General features: G+C 58.5%; 1 protein-coding gene across 3 annotated transcripts in view; it reads right to left on the minus strand.

The window, feature by feature from the left end:
* The window catches only part of HSPG2 (heparan sulfate proteoglycan 2), a 203,334-nt gene that overhangs the window by 8,540 nt on the left and 175,473 nt on the right, over positions 1-19,321 (minus strand). For 2 of the 3 annotated variants that reach the window (XM_075121175.1, XM_075121177.1), the window contains 17 exons: positions 16,116-16,295; positions 14,995-15,255; positions 13,947-14,124; positions 13,420-13,517; positions 12,908-13,174; positions 12,498-12,610; positions 8,870-9,017; positions 7,805-7,921; positions 7,434-7,451; positions 5,779-5,863; positions 5,140-5,284; positions 4,766-4,865; positions 4,405-4,514; positions 4,053-4,161; positions 3,373-3,471; positions 3,039-3,260; positions 2,136-2,380 (listed from right to left, as the gene is read on the minus strand). In XM_075121175.1, coding sequence (XP_074977276.1) covers positions 2,136-2,380; positions 3,039-3,260; positions 3,373-3,471; positions 4,053-4,161; positions 4,405-4,514; positions 4,766-4,865; positions 5,140-5,284; positions 5,779-5,863; positions 7,434-7,451; positions 7,805-7,921; positions 8,870-9,017; positions 12,498-12,610; positions 12,908-13,174; positions 13,420-13,517; positions 13,947-14,124; positions 14,995-15,255; positions 16,116-16,295 — 2,495 coding nt within the window. The remainder of the gene's footprint in view (positions 1-2,135; positions 2,381-3,038; positions 3,261-3,372; positions 3,472-4,052; positions 4,162-4,404; positions 4,515-4,765; positions 4,866-5,139; positions 5,285-5,778; positions 5,864-7,433; positions 7,452-7,804; positions 7,922-8,869; positions 9,018-12,497; positions 12,611-12,907; positions 13,175-13,419; positions 13,518-13,946; positions 14,125-14,994; positions 15,256-16,115; positions 16,296-19,321) is intronic. The other variant, XM_075121176.1, reaches the window with a different exon arrangement.

Below are 19,321 nucleotides of genomic sequence, written 5' to 3' on the forward strand. Positions count from 1 at the left end.
CCCTTACTGAATGAGGGAGGCAACCTAGTGACAGAGGATGTGGAAAAAGCTAAAGTACTCAGTGCTTTTTTTGCCTCTGTCTTCATGAACAAGGTCAGCTCCCAGACTGCTGCACTGGGCAGCACAGCATGGGGAGGAGATGACCAGCCCTCTGTGGAGAAAGAAGTGGTTCGGGACTATTTAGAAAAGCTGGATGAGCACAAGTCCATGGGGCCAGATGCGCTGCATCTGAGAGTGCTAAAGGAGTTGGCGGATGTGATTGCAGAGCCATTGGCCATTATCTTTGAAAACTCCTGGCGATCGGGGGAGGTCCCGGACGACTGGAAAAAGGCTAATGTAGTGCCCATCTTTAAAAAAGGGAAGAAGGAGGATCCTGGGAACTACAGGCCAGTCAGCCTCACCTCAGTCCCTGGAAAAATCATGGAGCAGGTCCTCAAGGAATCACTTCTGAAGCACTCAGAGGAGAGGAAAGTGATCAGGAATAGTCAGCATGGATTCACCAAGGGAAAGTCCTGCCTGACTAATCTAATTGCCTTCTATGACGAGATAACTGGCTCTGTGGATGCGGGGAAAGCAGTGGACGTGTTGTTCCTTGACTTTAGCAAAACTTTTGACATGGTCTCCCACAGTATTCTTGCCAGCAAGTGAAAGAAGTATGGGCTGGATGAATGAACTATAAGGTGGATAGAAAGTTGGCTAGATTATCGGACTCAACGGGTAGTGATCAATGGCTCCATGTCTAGTTGGCAGCCGGTATCAAGTGGAGTGCCCCAAGGGTCAGTCCTGGGGCCGGTTTTGTTCAATATCTTCCTAAATGATCTGGAGGATGGTGTGGATTGCACCCTCAGCAAGTTTGCAGATGACACTAAACTGGGAGGAGAGGTAGATACGCTGGAGGGTAGGGATAGGATACAGAGGGACCTAGACAAATTGGAGGATTGGGCCAAAAGAAATCTGATGAGGTTCAACAAGGACAAGTGCAGAGTTCTGCACTTAGGACGGAAGAATCCCATGCACCGCTACAGACTAGGGACCAAGTGGCTCGGCAGCAGTTCTGCAGAAAAGGACCTAGGGGTGACAGTGGACGAGAGGCTGGATATGAGTCAGCAGTGTGCCCTTGTTGCCAAGAAGGCCAATGGCATTTTGGGATGTATAAGTAGGGGCATTGCCAGCAGATCGAGGGACGTGATCGTTCCCCTCTATTCGACATTGGTGAGGCCTCATCTGGAGTACTGTGTCCAGTTTTGGGCCCCACATTACAAGAAGGATGTGGAGAAATTGGAAAGCGTCCAGCGGAGGGCAACAAAAATGATGAGGGGACTAGAACACATGACTTATGAGGAGAGGCTGAGGGAGCTGGGATTGTTTAGTCTGCGGAAGAGAAGAATGAGGGGGGATTTGATAGCTGCTTTCAACTACCTGAGAGGGGGTTCCAAAGAGGATGGCTCTAGACTATTCTCAGTGGTAGCAGATGACAGGACAAGGAGTAATGGTCTCAAGTTGCAGTGGGGGAGGTTTAGGTTGGATATTAGGAAAAACTTTTTCACCAGGAGGGTGGTGAAACACTGGAATGCGTTACCTAGGGAGGTGGTGGAATCTCCTTCCTTTGAGGTTTTTAAGGTCAGGCTTTACAAAGCCCTGGCTGGGATGATTTAGTCGGGGATTGGTCCTGCTCTGGGCAGGGGGTTGGACTAGAACCTCCCGAGGTCCCTTCCAGCCCTGATGTTCTACGGTTCTAGGGGCTCCGGGGCCTACACTGAGGAGTTTGGCATTGCCCCAAACTGGGCAGTCTGCACTGGCACAGAAGGGCCCTTTCAGAGCTGGGTAGAGAACACAGTATATGTGATCCAGGCTGCCCGGGAGCCACTCAGTGCGTGACCTGGTCCCAGGCTGCCCCAAGCTGAGCCGCCGGCCCCCCGCTGCAAAATAGGAAGGGGTTCACCTGCCCCCTATGGGGCTGTATGGCACCACTAGGAATAGTCCTGGCTCCCAGCCTGCCCCTGTTCACCCCACTAGGGCCCACTCCTTTTCCAGTGCCAGGGATCGAACCCAGGAGTCCTGGCTCCCAGCCCGCCACCTCCTCTGACTCCACTCCTTGTACGGCTCAGGAGTGACTCCAGAAGGGTGTGACTCACCTCCCCAATGCAGCCATGGAAGTTGGAGCTGATGCTGGCGGCTGCAGGCAGCGTGATAGATTTGTCCACCCCGCCCAGGTACATAGGCGTGCGGAGGTTGAGCCCTTGGCTCTTCCCCGGGGAGGACCTCTTCACCGGCTTGCTGCTGTCTACCTGCAGGGTGCCATCCTTGTTGATCCGTTCTGCCGAGACTTTGTGCCACTGGCCCAGGGCGAGTGGCTCTGTGCTCTGGAGCACAGCCATGCCTGCGAGAGAGAACGGTGAGACGGGCACGCCGCCTGGCGCCGAGCTCAGGGCACGCCCCGGACTCTCTCCTTCACCTGTAGTGGCAGGGTAGCCGCAATCTCCCCTGCCAGGGCATGTCAGGACCTCGCAGGATAGCGGGTGCTTTCAGAGCCCTATGCCCTGCCAAGGGGCATCACAGGGGCCAAGCACAGGAGCCAGTGACAAGGCAGATGGCTGCAAGGTCCTGGATCCCGGGCTACAAAGGTCTGTGTGCTGGGAGGGCACCGCAGAGCCCGTGTGCCCGTGACGAAAGGGAGCCAGTGCGGTGTGGGGCTTGGGGGGCTGAGGGAATTGGCCATGGCCCAAATGCAGCCCCGGGCAGCAGCAACGGACCGGCCTTCCTGGGGGTGAAATGAGCGTGGTGGGGCACCTCCCAGAACAGCTCCCCGCGCAGCTGGCACCAGCCGCCTGCATGCAGACAGTCACAGCAGACAGGCCACAGAAACTGAACCCTCCCCGTCAAGAGCTGGCCCGGCCCCGCAGCCGGGGAGGTGGGGCGAGCGCCAGTGGGGGGGCTGAGGGACAGAAGCCAACAGCCAGCCCTGCTGGGGCCCCAGCAGGCATCTTCGCTTGGGGTGGGACTAGCGCCAGCCGTGCCCAAACGCCCGGCGCCCTTACCTGAGCCCAGCTCGTAGCAGAATTCCACGTGCCCGCTGGCCATGGCGAGTGACACGAAGTCCTCCACGGGGGCGCCCGATCCCCCGCTGAACAGGACGAGGCCGCTGGGGGACAGCGGCTTGAACTCCACCTCGAGGCGCAGCTCGTAGTGGATGTTGGTGAGGGGTGGGTAGGAGATGAACGAGTCGCTCCCACTGAAGGAAGGGGTGGTTGCCATGACGCCTGTGGAGTGGGGGTGTTACTGAGGACCGCCCCCGGCCCCAGCCGCCCTTTGACCCGCAGGTCCTTCCGACTGGGGCAGGACTGTCCCTGCCAGGCCCGCCCGCCCACTCACCTTCCATGCACGTCTCCCCAGACTTGCCCAGGTGGCAGCGGCAATGGTAGCCCTGCCCGTCTGCGCGGTTAATGCAGGTGGCATCCGGTCCGCAGGCCTCTGGGGAGACGGGACAACGGGGCTCAGCGCTCGGGCAGCACAAGGCTGGGCAGGGAGGGCCGGGGCGAAAGGAGCGGGGGTGACCACCAGCCCCTGGACGGGGCATTCTGGCTGCAGCGGGGTGCCCTTGCTCCGCTCAGGGTGGGGGGCGCGGAGCAGCTCCTGTGGCGCAGTCAGGCCGTGGCCAGCACCTGCTCCCAGCACGGCCCCGTGGCTCCTAGTGCAGGAACTCTGGGGAGCCCATTGGACGGGCCATGCCCTGCTCACATGGATGGGGCAGCTGGGAGGTCCTGGCAGCTGAGAGATACCTTGGCCCCTGGCAAAGCTCCTGCTGGGCCAAGGGTGGTGACAGCACCCCCCTACTGAGCTGCCATGGGGCAGTGCTGTAACTATGGGGTGACCCCTTACTGAGCTGCCGTGGGGCAGTGCTATAGCTATGGGGGGCCCCTTTGCTGAGCTGCCATGGGGCAGTGCTGTAACTATGGGGCAGCGGTGCCGTGGGGCAGTGCTGCAGCTATGGGGCAGTGGGGATGGGGTGGGCAGTGCTGTAGTTGTGGGGCAGCGGTGCTGGGGGGCAGTACCTGGGTGGCAATGCAGCGCCTGCGAGTGTTCACAGTTGCTCCCCGTGAATTCCTGTGGACAGTGGCACACGTAGCTGCTGCTCTCCGAGTCTCTGCAAATGCCTCCATTCTGGGGAGGAGCAATCAGAGGGTTAGAACGGCAGAGGGGACAGAGCCCTGCCCCCAGCTGCTGCTGACATCCCACAACACAAGGAGCCCTGGGGCCAGCACATGCCATGGGGGAAAGCAGAGCCCCCTAGGGCCAAAGCCCCTCAATTACACTGGTGCAACCCCAGGGAAGGAGGGTCCCAGCATATGTCTGAACTGTGCATCAGCTCTGCCCCGAGGGGCCAGGGGTCAGGGAGCGAGTTACCTGACATGGCCGGTCCCGGCACGTGGGACAGTTTGAAACACTATGAGCTCTCAAGTCCAAATCCTTAAAGATCACCTCCTCGCCCTGGACCAGCAGTTGGCGCACACAGCCTGGGGGGACAAAGGGAGCAGGGGCAGTCAGAGCACGCTGGGCAAAGGGCAACAGCAAACATCCGGCCGAGGTGGGGGTCTGGGCGGAGTGCCCGGGGAACAATGAAGGAAGGAACCCTGCTGGGCAAGGGGCTCAGAATCCCTCCATCACCATCTCACGGCGGTGTCCTCCACACACATGCAGGGCTCCCACACTGGGCGCCCCGGGGCGGGTGTCTCAGAGGGCTGCGCGAGGAGCGGGAGCCACTCACCCACAAAGCCGCTGCTGAGGCCGGATTTGGCGACGGCGGTGTAGTCGGGATAGCCGCCGAGGTACAGCTCCTCGTTCAGATCCAGCCCTTGGAATTTACCCTGGGGGGCACAGAATGATGGGCACAGCGGGTCAGGGCTATCCTTGGTGCCCTCCTCAGGTCCCAGGAGAACCCTGTGCATTGTGCAGGCACAGCCCTAGCCATCCAGCCTCCCCACGTCCTCCCCCGCTGGGCTGTCCCAGGCCTAGCGCCACTCCGGGGGGCCAGAGCCAGCAGGGCACGGCCGGGCCCACAGCCCTGCTGGCAGCATGGCCAGGCTGCAGCAGTCCAACTTGTTGGCCTCACCCCATGCGGCCCCATGAGCGTTCTCTTACCTGGGACGTGCCGTTGACAGGAGGGTGGCTGTCCAGCACCAGGGAGCCCTGGGTGAGGTTCCGGTATAACCGGACCGTGTGGAACTCCCCAAGTCGGATCGATGCTGGGTGCCGGATCGTGGCCATGCCTGAGCCGGCGTCAAACCTGCAACATCAAGCATGTGGGAGACAGGGAAGGGAGCAGAGCCGCCTCCCCCCGGGTCCCTGGCACTTCTCAGTGCTCTGCTGCAACCTGGAGCCTGGCTTCTGCACTCAGCACCAGTTCAGGATGAGGTTGGTGTGAAGCAGCCCCTGGGCCGCCCATTTCCTGAGCCACGAGATGCGCTTTATGTGGCTCTCCCCACATTGTCAGTGTCTGCCATACTGCAGATCCTGGGGTGGGAGATGGCATCGGGGCAGCCAGGATTTCAGAACCACCAAGTGGATCTGGGCAGCCAGTTCGCAACCATCTGAATCAGAATTAGGAACCGGCTCTATTCAACAACTCTGCCAATCGGAGCCGTAGGCAGGACCTGGGCCCTGTTCGATTTGCGACCTGGATTCAGGAAGGGCTCAGAGCTGGTCAGGTTGGTGCAGGCTGTGGCTGCTCTTGGCAGAAGGGCCTGGCTCTGGGGAGGGGCTGGCATCGCCAGGTCTCACCTGAATTCCGGGCGGCCTCCCACTAGACCAAAGGACACGAAGTCTGCGCCGGTGCTCTTCTTCTGCCCATTGTATAGCAGCATCCCTGCCAAAAACACAGAGGAGCTGAGCTGGGGGATATAAGTGCCAAACCCAAGCCAACAAATGCCAGGAGTGGGGAGGGTCCAAATCACAGCCAGAAGCACTCACTACTCAGCCCCCATCCCCTGCTCCCCACGAGCTGCAAGAGACACTTGGGCCCTGACCACAGCACTGCAGCAGGCTGGAGAAGGGGCAACACCAGAGCACAGCTGAGCAGAGGGGACCTGGCCGGAACAGCCCTGGCCTCACGCCCTTGAGTGGGAATGGAGACTGCTGGGCATTGTGTCTGCCCCTTGGCAGCCCCACCCTGACAGAGGTTCCCCTATCACAGAGCCCCAACACAGGGCATCCCCTATACATCAGCACAGCCGGGGCCCCACTGAGCCCCTGTGATCCGCAAAGGGCTCAGAGCAGCTATGCTGGGCGGGAACAGGGCACTGGTGAGGGAGAGGTCCCTGCCCTCTGCTCATGGCTTAGCTGACGGCGAGCGTGCCTGGCGAGAAGTGCTGAGCCGCACTAGGCCTCGGGGTACCCCCAGAGCACTGGTGGGGCATATCTTGCTAACAGAGGGGCCAAAGTCTTGAGCCTCCAAGCCAGGAGAGGGGATGATGCCATGGGAGCCCTGATGCTTCATGGGCCCATGGGGTCAGTCGAGTGTGGGCAGCACTGGAAGGCCAGGGGCGGGTGTTGAACTCTAGTTCCTCCTAGTGGCAGGGCCTTTATTTCACAATCTTGGAGGAGGTGGCTCCCTGAGCCAGCAGAGGCAGGTGAAGGAGAGGGGGGTGCAGGGAAAGGGGGGAAGTCTCTGGGTTTTCACGCCCAGCCATAGTGGGGCTGCAAAGGGCAGGAAGGCCCAGCCCATGAACAAGGGAAAGTCCAGCCTCAGGACAGCCTGGGGCCCCATCAACATCAGTTAAACCCATCCTCTGCTGCTGTCAGCTCCTTTATCAGGGGCCCTTTGGAGGCCCTTTGCCATCCGCCGTGCATCATTGGTGGGGATGGAGCCAGCAACACAGGGCTCTACCCCTTATGCCAATGGGTTTCATTCACTGGCAGCAACAGTAGGCTTTTATCTGGTATCTGTGCAGGCCCCTGAGGGGAGACAGGGCAATCCGTGGAAAGTGTTCCCATAAACAGACTCAGCCCATCAGTTCTGTCCACTCCCCAAAGGGCCCCCGCACCCGGTGCAGGCATGGAGCTGGCAGCATGGATTAGCACAGTAACGCAATGCCAGCAGGAGTTACTTCAGTTAAGGTGACCTGGGCACCTAGTGTTTTGGGATGATGTCACTTCCTGGAGAGTGACATCTCTGGGATAGGCAGGAAGATGCGCTGGAGGTTAAGCAGCAGCTGTGGCTAGTAGGAGTTAGACACACGGGGGAGCACCAGGCCTGGCTGACCCCCAGCCTGCCCCAGTCACTCGGTTAGTCTGTGCAGAGTTTGCAGGTTTAAGGCACCCTGGGGGTGCAATGGTCCTGCACCCAGAGGGCCAGCGCTCCTGGCCCCAGGCTGCGGAGGGTTAAGAGCTAATCCCAAGTGAGGCTGTGAAAGGTCATCAGGCAGCAGAAGACTTACCTGAGTAGAGAATGAGCGCTAGAGGGGGAGAGGAGAGATGGAAAAGGAAACACATGAGGCAAGAGAGGGACAAGGTGGAGAGAGAAGGGAGGAGAAAGAGAACAGGTAAGTGAAATGAGCCTGGCTCACTCAGACTGCCGGGGAGAGAAGAGGCAGGAGCAGGCGAAAGGAGAAAGTGCCCATGTGCTACAGGGGCCATTGGGCTACAATCAAAGGCAGGGGCTTGCCGATGCAGTTAGCAGTGGAGAAGCCCTCACCTCCCCCGCACCCCCCAGCCCTGTCCTGGCTCAGGGCCCCACCCCTTGCGCCTGCGGGAAGGCGGTGTCCCTGGGTGGGCAGGCGTGTCTGTTTCTCAGACGGACTTGGCTCACCATCAGCAGTGTCTGGCCGGAAGGTGATCTGGATTTCAAACTTCTTGTAGGCGTCCTTGATGGTGGGCAAGGCAAGGAAGGTCTGAGGATTCTGGGTAAAATATGGCACCACCCGCTCTGGAATCGTGGAATGAGGGAGAGTGGGTCAGTGCGTGACGGAACAGATCCGTGTGCATGGCTGCCCCCGCGTCCCCCATGAAGAGGCGCCAAGGCCTGGAGCCTTCCCATCTCCAGCAGGGCCTTGGGCCTTGGCCGCTATAGACACAAGAGTTAGATCTACACACGAGGAGCTGGGCCAGCACTCGGGTCTGGGATCCTGTCCTGCCAGACCAGATGGAGCTGTGGCTAACGCCGGTCCCTGGGCAGGGCTGGGGCACATGGCACTCAGCTGCTGTGGGTGTGCACGGGCGGTGGGATGAGCAGACACACTGCTGCCACCTCCACTCTGACGGAACATGGGGGCAGAGACGGAGAGATGCCAGAGAGCCTGTTCCCCCTGCCATCGAGAGCTGAGCCCCAGCTGGAGAAACCCAGACCCCCAAGGAGCAGCTGGACCGGACAGTGCAGCCTGGCTGGAGGCCTGGTGCTAAGCAGTGCTCGGCAGAGGCTCGGGTTCAGTAACCACGGCCTGGCGGGGCTTGGATCGCCATGGAGGCAGTGTGGGTTCCTCCTCGGCCTGCTCAGCAGTGCCCCCGCTGGCTGCATGCACGGGGCCCAAGGGTAGATCTTCTCAGGGCTGCACGTCTAGGGTTCAGCCTGGTGTCTCCCTCCGATAGGAAATTCAGTCCCCCGTTGCTCTTGGGTCAGGGTGGGGACTGCGCTGTGCATGCCACAGCAGGACGGGGAGGTTACTAAGGTGCCAGCCAGTCCTGAAGGGGATCCCGTCCCCTTGCCCTCAGCTGGAAGGACACCCTCTGTCACATGGCGCCTCCAGGGGGGAAGAAAGGACAATGGCGGTAATGTGAAGACGCCAATGGGGGACACGAGGGACATGTCCCTCCCAGCTGCACGGGTCACATCCTGCGGGCACCAGCGCAGCATGAGCGCCCAGCCCAGAATGCTCACCTTGGACTTTGAGCATGGAGAAGGCCGTCACCTTCCCTTGCCTATTGGATGCCGTGCAGACATAGATCCCAGCATCTTCTGGCTTCACAGATGGAATGGTCAAGATGTTGTTCTCCAGACAAATGTCTTTGGGGAGGTCTCCTTCCAGCTGCAACCAGATGTCGGACCAGGGCATCACCCTCCGTCACCCAGCCCACCATCACCTATCCACCCATTCGTCCCTCATCCTCTGACCAACGCATCCCCCATACACCCATCTTCCACCCCCACATCTATCCACCCATTCGTCCCCCATCCACCAACCAACCCATCCCCCATATGCCCATCATCCACCCCCCGCATCCACCCATCCATCCAGCGGAGGGCAACAAAAATGATTAGGGGGCTGGTGCACATGACTTATGAGGAGAGGCTGAGGGAACTAGGATTATTTAGTCTGCAGAACATAAGAACGGGGCCACACTGGGTCAGACCAAAGGTCCATCCAGCTCAGTATCCTGTCTACTGACAGTGGCCAATGCCAGGTGCCCCAGAAGGAGTGAACCTAAAAGGTAATGACCTAGTGATCTCTCTCCTGCCATCCATCTCCACCCTCTGACAAACAGAGGCTAGGGACACCATTCCTTACCTATCCTGGCTTATAGCCATTAATGGACTTAACCTCCATGAATTTATACAGTTCTCTTTTAAACCCTGTTATAGTCCTAGCCTTCACAACCTCCTCAGGCAAGGAGTTCCACAGGTTGAATGTGCGCTGAGGGAAGAACTTCCTTTTATTTGTTTTAAACCTGCTACCCATTAATTTCATTTGGTGGCCCCTAGTTCTTACATTATGGGAACAAGTAAATAACTTTTCCTTATTCACTTTCTCCACACCACTCATGATTTTATAGACTTCTATCATATCCCCCCTTAGTCTCCTCTTTTCCAAGCTGAAAAGTCCTAGCCTCTTTAATCTCGCCTCATATGGGACCCGTTCCAAACCCCTACTCATTTGAATTACCCTTTTCTGAACCTTTTCTAATGCCAGTATATCTTTTTTGAGATGAGGGAACCACATCTGTACCCAGTATTCAAGATGTGGGCATACCATGGATTTATATAAGGGCAATAAGATATTCTCTGTCTTATTCTCTATCCCTTTTTTAATGATAGTTTTGTGAGAACTTTCTGAAGTTCTTCACAGTCTGCTTTGGTCTTAACTATCTTGAGCAGTTTAGTATCATCTGCAAACTTTGCAACCTTACTGTTTACCCCTTTCTCCGGATCATTTATGAATAAGTTGAATTGGATTGGTCCTAGGAATGACCCTTGGGGAACACCACTAGTTACCCCTCTCCATTCTGAAAATATACCATTTATCCCTACTCTTTGTTCCCTGTCTTTTAACCAGTTCTCAATCCATGAAAGGATCTTCCCTCTTATCCCATGACAACTTAATTTATGTAAGAGCCTTTGGTGAGGGACCTTGTCTAAGGCTTTCTGGAAATCTAAGTACACTGTGTCCACTGGATCCCCCTTGTTCACATGTTTGTTGACCTCTTCAAAGAACTCTAATAGATCAGTAAGACATGATCTCCCTTTACAGAAACTACGTTGACTTTTTCCCAAGAATTTATGTTCTTCTATGTGTCTGACACTTTTATTCTTTACTGTTGTTTCAACTGATTTGCCCGGAACTGACATTAGACTTACTGGTCTGTAATTGCCAGTATCACCTCTAGAGCCCTTCTTAAATATTGGCGCTACATTAGCTATCTTCCAGTCATTGCGTACAGTAGCTGGTTTAAAGGACAGATTACAAGCCATAGTTAATAGTTCTGCAATTTCACATCTGAGTTCTTTCAGAACTCTTGGGTGAATGCCATCTGGTCCCGGTGACTTCCTACTGTTAAGTTTCTCAGTTAATTCCAAAACCTCCTCTAGTGACACTTCAATCTGTGACAATTCCTCAGATTTGTCACCTACAAAAGACGGCTCAGGTTTGGGAATCTCCCTAACACCCTTGGCCGTGAAGACTGAAGCAAAGAATTCATTTAGTTTCTCCGCAATGACTTTATCGTCTTTAAGTGCTCCTTTTGTACCTTGATTGTCCTGGGACCCACTGGTTGCAGGCTTCCTGCTTCTGATGTACTTAAAAAACATTTTGTTATTACCTTTTGAGTTTTTGGCTCGTTGTTCTTCAGACTCCTTTTTGACTTTTCTTATTACATTTTTACACTTAATTTGGCAGTGTTTATGCTCTTTTCTATTTACCTCACTAGGATGTGACTTCCACTTTTTACAAGATGCCTTTTTATCTCTCACTGCTTCTTTTACATGGTTGTTAAGCCACGGTGGCTCTTTTTTAGTTCTTTTACTGTGTTTTTTAATTTGATAGAGAAGAATGAGTGGGGATTTGACAGCTGCTTTCAACTATCTGAAAGGGGGTTCCAAAGAGGATCAGTCTAGGCTGTTCTCAGTGGTGGCAGATGACAGAAAAAGGAGTAATGGTCTCAAGTTGAAGTGGGGGAGGTTTAGGTTGGATATTAGGAAAAACTTTTTCACTAGGAGGGTGGTGAAGCACTGGAATGGGTTCCCTAGGGAGGTGGTGAAATCTCCTTCCTTAGAGGTTTTTAAGGTCAGGTTTGACAAAGCCCTGGCTGGGATGATTTAGTTGGGGATTGGTTCTGCTTTGAGCAGGGGGTTGGACTAGATGACCTTCTGGGGTCCCTTCCAACCCTGATATTCTATGATTCTATGATCCCTTCCCCACCCATCATCCACCACCCCCACCTATCCACTCATCCATCCCCCATCCGCCCATCATCCACCCCCCCACCTATCTATCCATCCATCCACCCATCCATCCCCTATCCGCCCATCATCCACCCCAAAAACTATCCATCCGTCCATCCGTCCCCCATCCATCCATCATCCACCCCTTACCTATCCACCCATCCATCCCCCATTTGCCCATCACCCACCCCCGCACCTATCCATCCATCCATCAATCCCCCATACGCCCATCATCCACCCTCCCACCTATCCACCCATCTGTACCCCATCCATTCGTCCCTCATCCACTGACACACCCATCCCCCATCCGTTGAACATCCACCCCCACACCTATCCACCCATCCATCCCTCATCCATCTGTCCCTCATCCATGCCCCCACCTATCCATCCCCCATCCACCCATTATTAACCCCCCACCTATCTACCCATCTATCCTCCATCCATCTCTCATCCACCCCCCACTCATCCGTCTGTCCATCTGTCATCCACCCTTCCACTCATTACCTACTGTGCACCTACCTATCCATCCATGCATGCATCCACACATCTACCCACTCCTCCATTCCGCCTCTGTTCATCATGCCCGTTCCTCTGGGGTGAGCAGGGGCATCACTACCTCCAGTGGCCCCTGACACTCAAACCCCACTGACACCAGAGAATTCCCACAACAGGGGCGCACTCTGCAGCCACCCCCACTGCAGATTCCCCCATCTTGCTGGTGAAGCCCAGAGTGGTTGTTGCTGGCAAGCCCCGGCTGCCCTCCTCTCTCCTTACTCATTGGGAGAGTGCCAGGGGAGTAACTGCCCAGGGCTGGAGGGCGGGGGGCATTCCCTAGAGATCAGTGATTTACCTTGGTCCACTTGATCTCTGGGACAGGGAAGCCAGATGCCAGGCATGGGAGTACTGCCCTCGACCCCGTGGTGACCTCCTTGACCTCCGGCTGAGCTGCGATCTGGGGGATGGCTGCAGTGAAGGAACACATTCTTCAGGCCTCCGTCAGCGTGGGGCGCTGGCATTCCTGCCCAGGGCCCAGCTGCTGCCCCACCCACTCCCCATCCAATGTGTGGGGATGCATCGCCCTTTGCTCTGCAGGCCACTCACTTCGCCCAGCACGGGGCCCCGTGACCCCCAGTGAGGGGCACGGAGTCGTGCGTGTGCCGGTGTAACAGGGCAAGGGCCGCCGTGAGAGCCCCCCGCCCCTGAGGTGCAAGGGGAGGTGCAGCGGGAGGGGGCAGCCCCCGCAGGGCAGCAGACACTTACACTGCACGTGCAGGATGACGTTGGACTGCACGGTGCCCATGTCGTTGGTGGCAGTGCAGCGGTACTGCCCGGCGTCCGATTGCTCCGCCCGCTCAATCTTCACCATCCCACCGCGGACGACCACCTCGGGGCGAAGGCGGCTGCCCACCTTGCTCCAGGTGATGCGTGCCTTGGGGTCCCCGACGACCAGGCACTCAAACTCCACCGCCGCGCCCACCAGCACCGACTGCACCGAGGTGCGCACGTTGATCATCACCTTGGGCAGAGCTGGTGGGGCAGATGGCAGAGGTGAGTGAGGGGGCACCCTCCCAAGTGGCCACAGTGTGGGAGCAGCTTTACCCTCTAGGGCCAGCCCCACACACAGCAGCTGTGCCGAAGGGAGGACAAGGAGGAACACCCAGCCTGTCTTACAGAGCAGCGGTGGCCAGTGTGGAGACTGCATGGCCAGCTCAGTGCTGCTCAGCTGGCAGGGTCTGTGTTCTCCCCCGCCCTGTGCCAGGGCCCCTGCTTACCCTGGATCACCAGCCTTGCGCTGTCCTGGGCCTGCCCGGAGGGGCTGCTTACCCGGCAGGTGTAAACCCCCTGGCACCCACGATCCAAGTTCTGGATTCTGCAGTGAAACAGCAAAGAGATGGACTGGCTTCTGCATACCCTGAGGCCCCTTTGCCCCCCAGCAGTGCCACCCTGCCAGGCCTCCTAGCCACAGAGGGTTAGACCTCCCGTGCTGCCCTCCCCGGGTCTGGTACCCAGCCGTAAACACCGGCTTATCCCTGAGGCTCTGGGGGTGGATCTGCCCCGCATGGCAATTAGCTGATGCCCTGAAGGAGGCCTGGGAGAAGAGTCCTGAACTCTGCAGTTAGGGAGAGTGGGCAGGGGGTCAAGCCCCATGAACCCCATCCCCAAGAGCACTAGCTGCCCCCGTCTCAGCAGAGAGGCCCTGAGCTGAAGGGGGCAGCCCCTCTGGAGGGCATGGGGGTGAATCCCACTGGTTACATTCCCGGGCATGCCCCAGAGAGGGCGCAGGCCTGCTCCTCCTTACCGCAGCACCCCGTTCCGCACGCTGTGGCTGGCGGGCAGCTCCCCACCCTCCCTGAACCACTCGATCCGTGCCTGGGCGTCTCCGGTGACAGAGCAGGTGAACTCAGCCGTGCCACCCACGCCCTTCACAGCCGTCTGGGGTGTGACTCGCACGGTCGGGGAGGCGCTGGGGGCCAATCCTGTGGGGGCAGAGACACTGAGGTACCAGCTACAGCACTCAACCCCCGTCCCCGGGGAAGCTGCACGCGCTGGAGCCAACAGGGTGAGCTCGAGGGCACCCGCCGAACCGCTGCCTGACAGCCCACCCCCTCCAGCTTGCGCCCCTGGCACCTCAGGCAGCCCCCAAAACTCTTGGCTGCTGGAATCCACCGTGACTCCCCGACGCCTATGGAGATGGCAGCACCCCTCCCCCTGCCAGCAGGATCAGCATCACCCCTCCCCCGAACAGGGCCTGCGTCACCTCTCCCCAGCCTGACCCCAGTGGGGCTGGCAGCATCCCTCGCGCACAACCCCCAATGGGGCTGGCGTCACCCCGACCCTCAATGGGGCCAGAGCAGCATTACCACAGCCTTCTTCAGCCTGCCCAGGGAAAACCCTCTCTGATTGCTCCCCGGGGACCCCACCTGGGCATGGGCACGGGGAGGAAAGCCCCCAGCTGCAGGAGGGGCTGAGCTGACATGGGGCTGGGGAGAGTTCAGGAGACGCCGGGCATGGGCAGAAGCTGGAGGCTCCATGGGTCCGGCAGCTGCAGAGCCTATGCAGTGGGGTCGGCTGGCCCTGATGCTGTCCCCGGGGACTGGCAACACTGTGCCTTCCCTGCACTGTGCCAACTGGAGTAAAGCCACAAAGTGCCCTTGTTCACCCACTCCTGAGTCTGTGGCCAACCTTGGGACTTGCCCCACCCCCACCCCCTCCCTGCTAGGGCTGCCCCGCCGCCCCCCCGCCCCCCCGTCCCCGCAGAACCACCCCTCCCACACCCTGCCACCCCCTCCCTGGGGCTGGCTCCCCCAGTGCTGGGCCCTGCCTGTGCCCTCTGCCCCAATACTCACCCTGGACGCTGACCTGGGCGAAGGTCTCCGCCGAGCCCACCCTGTTGCTGACAAGGCAGCGGTAGGTACCCGAGTCCTCGGGCGCGGTTGGGCTGATGTGCAGGGCACTCTCCCGCAGGACGGCGTGGCTGGACAGGCTGCCATTGGCCTTGGTCCACTGGTAGCGCAGGGGTGGCGTACCATGAGCCAGGCACTGCAGCTGCACCACCTCGCCCGCTTGCACCGAGACCGCCTCGGGCAGGCTGGTGGCGTAGGGGGGTACTGGGGGGCAGAGAGGCGGCGGGCATTAGGGGATCAGCCCACTGCTGCCGGCAACAGGCCCTCCTGGCGGTGTCTGCTCTGCGCTTTGTGTCTGGGCCCTACCTGCTCCCACTGAGGCCCCCTGGCGCCCCCCTTCCCCAAGGCCACTGCAGCCTTGAATCCTTCGTGCCCCACCCCGCAGAGGGACAGAAAGGCCTGAGCTGGAGCCCATGGGCCTGGCTGGCTGCGGCACCATCTCCCCCGGGGATGGGGACCCCAGGGCTTGGGCCATTGGACGCGGCCATGGAGCAGGCAAAGCCAGCAGGAAGGATGGGGGGCTGAGCAGTCTCTATCCCCAGCACCCCTGGTTCAGAGTCTCCCACTTCTGGGAACCGCTTTGCCCAACCAGGGCGGCTGCCCACAGCTCACACATGGGGCCCACAGCTATCAGCGCGCTGCCCCCTGCTGGCAGCCCTGTGTCACTCCATGAGGCCCTGCAGGGAAATGGGGAAAGAATGGCAGGGTGGATGGAGCCTGTCCCCCTGTCCCTGCATTTAGCAGGCCTGACTGAGTGATCAGTGCCAGCTCTGAGCGAGATCCTGGTTCCCACACACACACCCCGGTGCCCGGAGCAGAGAGTCCTAGGGCACAAGGGGCTGCAGTTTGCAGGCAGGGGCTTCACACATCTCAGCCACTAGAGCCCCATGACACCAGCTCCTCATCTTTCACCCTGCCCCTTCCCCCGTGGCATGCGCTGGCGAGCCAGCCCCCCCAGTCTCTCCCGCCAGCTGACATGGCACAGAAATATGGGGCCTGAGGTCAGAGGTGAAGTGCCAGCTGCCCGGGCACAGGGCTGACCCCGTGAGGTGGGAGCTCCTTACTCTCCACATCCAGTGTGACGAAGGCCTCGGTGAAGCTGGCGGCGTTGCTGGCATTGCAGATGTACTGGCCTGAGTCCTGCTGGGCCACGCGGGGGATGAGCAGAGTGTTATTCACCACCCGATGCTGCCAGGGCAGCGGGGCCCTCAGCTTGGACCACTGGATGGTGGGAGGGGGGTCACCTGCGGGGACAAAGAGACAATGAAGTGCTGGCTAGACAGGCCCAGGGCCAGGCTAGGTGAGCCGTCCACACTGCTCCTGAGGGATGCCTGTCTTCTCCAGATTGGAGGGTGGCTAGAGGGGTGTGAGGGAATCGCTAGCTAGCTAGGGCCTGAGCACTGGGCAGATGCCCCTAATTTAACTCCTACATACAGTGCTACTGGATGGCTCCCTTCTTCTGCCTCAGACTGCTACTGTGGGAGAGACCTCCTTTGCCCTCCACACATCACAGGGCTGCCAGAGGACTCTCCTCCCCTCGCTTATCTGGGGCCCACCCCATGGGTCTGGATGGCATTGCACGGCCATAGAGCTGCAGGAACTGTTACCAGCTAGGTTTAATGTTCCCAGCTTCCCTCCTGGCCAGTGCGAAACGTCTGGGAGTGAGAGGAGCGTAGGGCTGGGCAGAATGCAACGTTTTACAATTTCGATGGCTATCATCGACGGTTCATGTTAAGCATTGTTTTCAGTTTGTATCCATATACATTTTCACAGTTGTGGAAAAATATGGAGGGCGGGGTCAGACAATGGTGGGGAGGGGGGTCAGACAATGGGGGGCTGGGAGGGGGGTCAGACAATGCGGCAGTTACCTGTTCCATAACTGGCGTTCTTCGAGATGTGTTGCTCATGTCTATTCCACAGGAGGTGATTGCAGGCTATGCTGTTGGAGGTGGGTAGGAGTTCACAGGCACTCGGGACGGAGCACTGCCCTGTTGAACCCAGCGTCCTCCCTGCCCTGGGAGACGATTGCATAGTGCGAGGTGAACATGTGGAGTGACGGCCATGTAGCAGCCCTACAGATGTCCTGAATAGCGACGCAAGCCAGAAAGGTGGCCGACGAGGCTTGTGCCCTTGTTGGAGTGTGCCTTCACAATTGGCGGTGGGGGGACTCCCGCCAGGCCGTGACAGGTACGAATACACGCGGTGATCCAGTTGGAGAGCCGCTCAGTGAGATCGGCTGGCCTCTCATGTGTTCGGTCGTGGCAATGAACAGCTGTGAAGACTTCCTGAACGGTTTTGTGCGTTCCAGGTAAAAAGCCAGGGCCCGTCTCACATCCAGTGTGTGGAGGCGACGCTCCTCACTAGACACGTGGGGCTTGGGACAGAGCACCGGCAGGAAAATGTCCTGGCTCATATGATAGGCGGAGCCCACCTTAGGGAGGAACGAAGGGTGTGGGTGGAGTTGGACCTTATCCTTATGGAACACCGTGTACGGGGGTTCGGAGGTCAGGGCCCGGAGCTCCGAGACTCGCCTAGCAGACGTGATCGCCACAAGAAAGGCTACATTCCATGGTCCATGTGGGACCAGGAGTATGTAGCAAGCAGGTCAAATGGAGGCCCTGTCAGCCTGGCCAGAACCAAGTTCAGGTCCCACTGAGGGACTGGGGGCCTAACGTAAGCAAAGAGGCGCTCCAAGCCCTTAAGGAATCGACCAGTCATGGCATGAGAAAATACTGTGTGGCCCTGGACAGGCGGGTGGAAGGCCGATATGGCTGCCAGATGCACTTTGACGGACGAGGGCGCTAGGCCTTGGGCTCTTAGATGAAGGAGGTAATCCAGTACAACCTGGAGAGGGGCAGTCACTGGTGAGACGCCGCGATCCGTGGCCCACTGAGAGAACCAAGACCATTTTGCCAGGTAGGCCTGTCAGGTCCTCTCCTCTCCGAGCAGGTCCTCTCCTCGTGGCCTAGCCATTGAGCAACCACACTGTGAGGTGGAGGGCTGAAAGGTTGGGGTGGAGGAGGCGACCTTGGTCCTGAGAGAGAAGGTCTGGGCAGGTTGGCAGCAGCCACAGGGGGGTAATGGACAGGCTCATAAGAGTCCCACACCAGTGCTGCCTGGGCCATGCTGGGGCGATCATGAGGACGCGAGCCCTGTCCGTCTTGACTTTTTCTAGGACCTTGCCTATCAGTGGAAAAGCATATAGCAGCTGACCCGACCATGACAGAAGGAAGGCATCGGAAATTGCGCCCTTGCCCAGGCCCCTCCTGGAGCAGAACCAGGGGCAGCGGCGGTTCTGCCTGGTCGCAAACAGGTCCACCTGGGGAATACCCCACTTTTGGAAGATCATGTGCGCCACCTCCGGGTGCAGTGAGCATTCATGTTGGGAGGAGAAGTCCCGGCTCAGGCGATCCGCCAGAGAGTTCCGGATGCCTGGTAAGTGGTGGGCTTCCAGCCTGATATTATGGGCTATACAGAAGTCCCGCAGCCGGAGGGCTTCCTGGCAGAGGGCTGAGGATCGAGCTCCGCCTTGCCAGTTGATGTAGAACATCGAGGTGGTGTTGACCGCCCTGAGTTCTTTGACGTTTATGTGCATGGCTAGATCCTGTGCAGACCACAGGCCTTGGGTCTGGAGGTTTCCCACGTGGGATCCCCACCCCAAGTCCAATGCACTGGACACCAATTCTATAGTTGGGGGGCAGCTCCTGAACGGGACCCCTTGGAGCATGTTCTCCGGGGTGGACCACCAACAGAGGGAGGCTAGAACGTGCTCAGGCACGGTGAGGACCTTGTCCAGCCTGTCTCTGGACTGGGAGAACGTTGAGGCTAGCTAGAGCTGAAGGGGCCGCGTCCTGAGTCTGGCATGACGTACCATGTATGTGCATGCTGACATGTGACCCAGGAGTTGGAGGCACGCCCTGGCCACTGTCACGGGAAACCTCGTGATCACCTGGATGAGCTCCCTCAAAGTTTCGAACCTGTCTGGCGGGAGGAAAGCTCTGGCCAATGTCGCATCGAGAATCGTGCCAATTAACTCTATATGTTGTACCCATACTAACGTGGATTTGGTGTTGTCTACCAGCAGCCCCAGTGTGGTGCATGTGGACAGGAGGAGTGTTTCGTGTTCCTGTACCTGTGATCTGGAGCTGCCTTTGACCAGCCAGTCGTCGAGGTAGGGGAGATTTCTGGACCCCCCCTGACGCCTGAGGTAGGCCGCCACCACAGACATACACTTTGTGAAGACTCTGGGTGCCATGGAGAGGCCAAATGG

Source organism: Caretta caretta, chromosome 18 (genome assembly GCF_965140235.1).
Source record: "Caretta caretta isolate rCarCar2 chromosome 18, rCarCar1.hap1, whole genome shotgun sequence".
NCBI classification, from domain to species: domain Eukaryota; kingdom Metazoa; phylum Chordata; order Testudines; family Cheloniidae; genus Caretta; species Caretta caretta.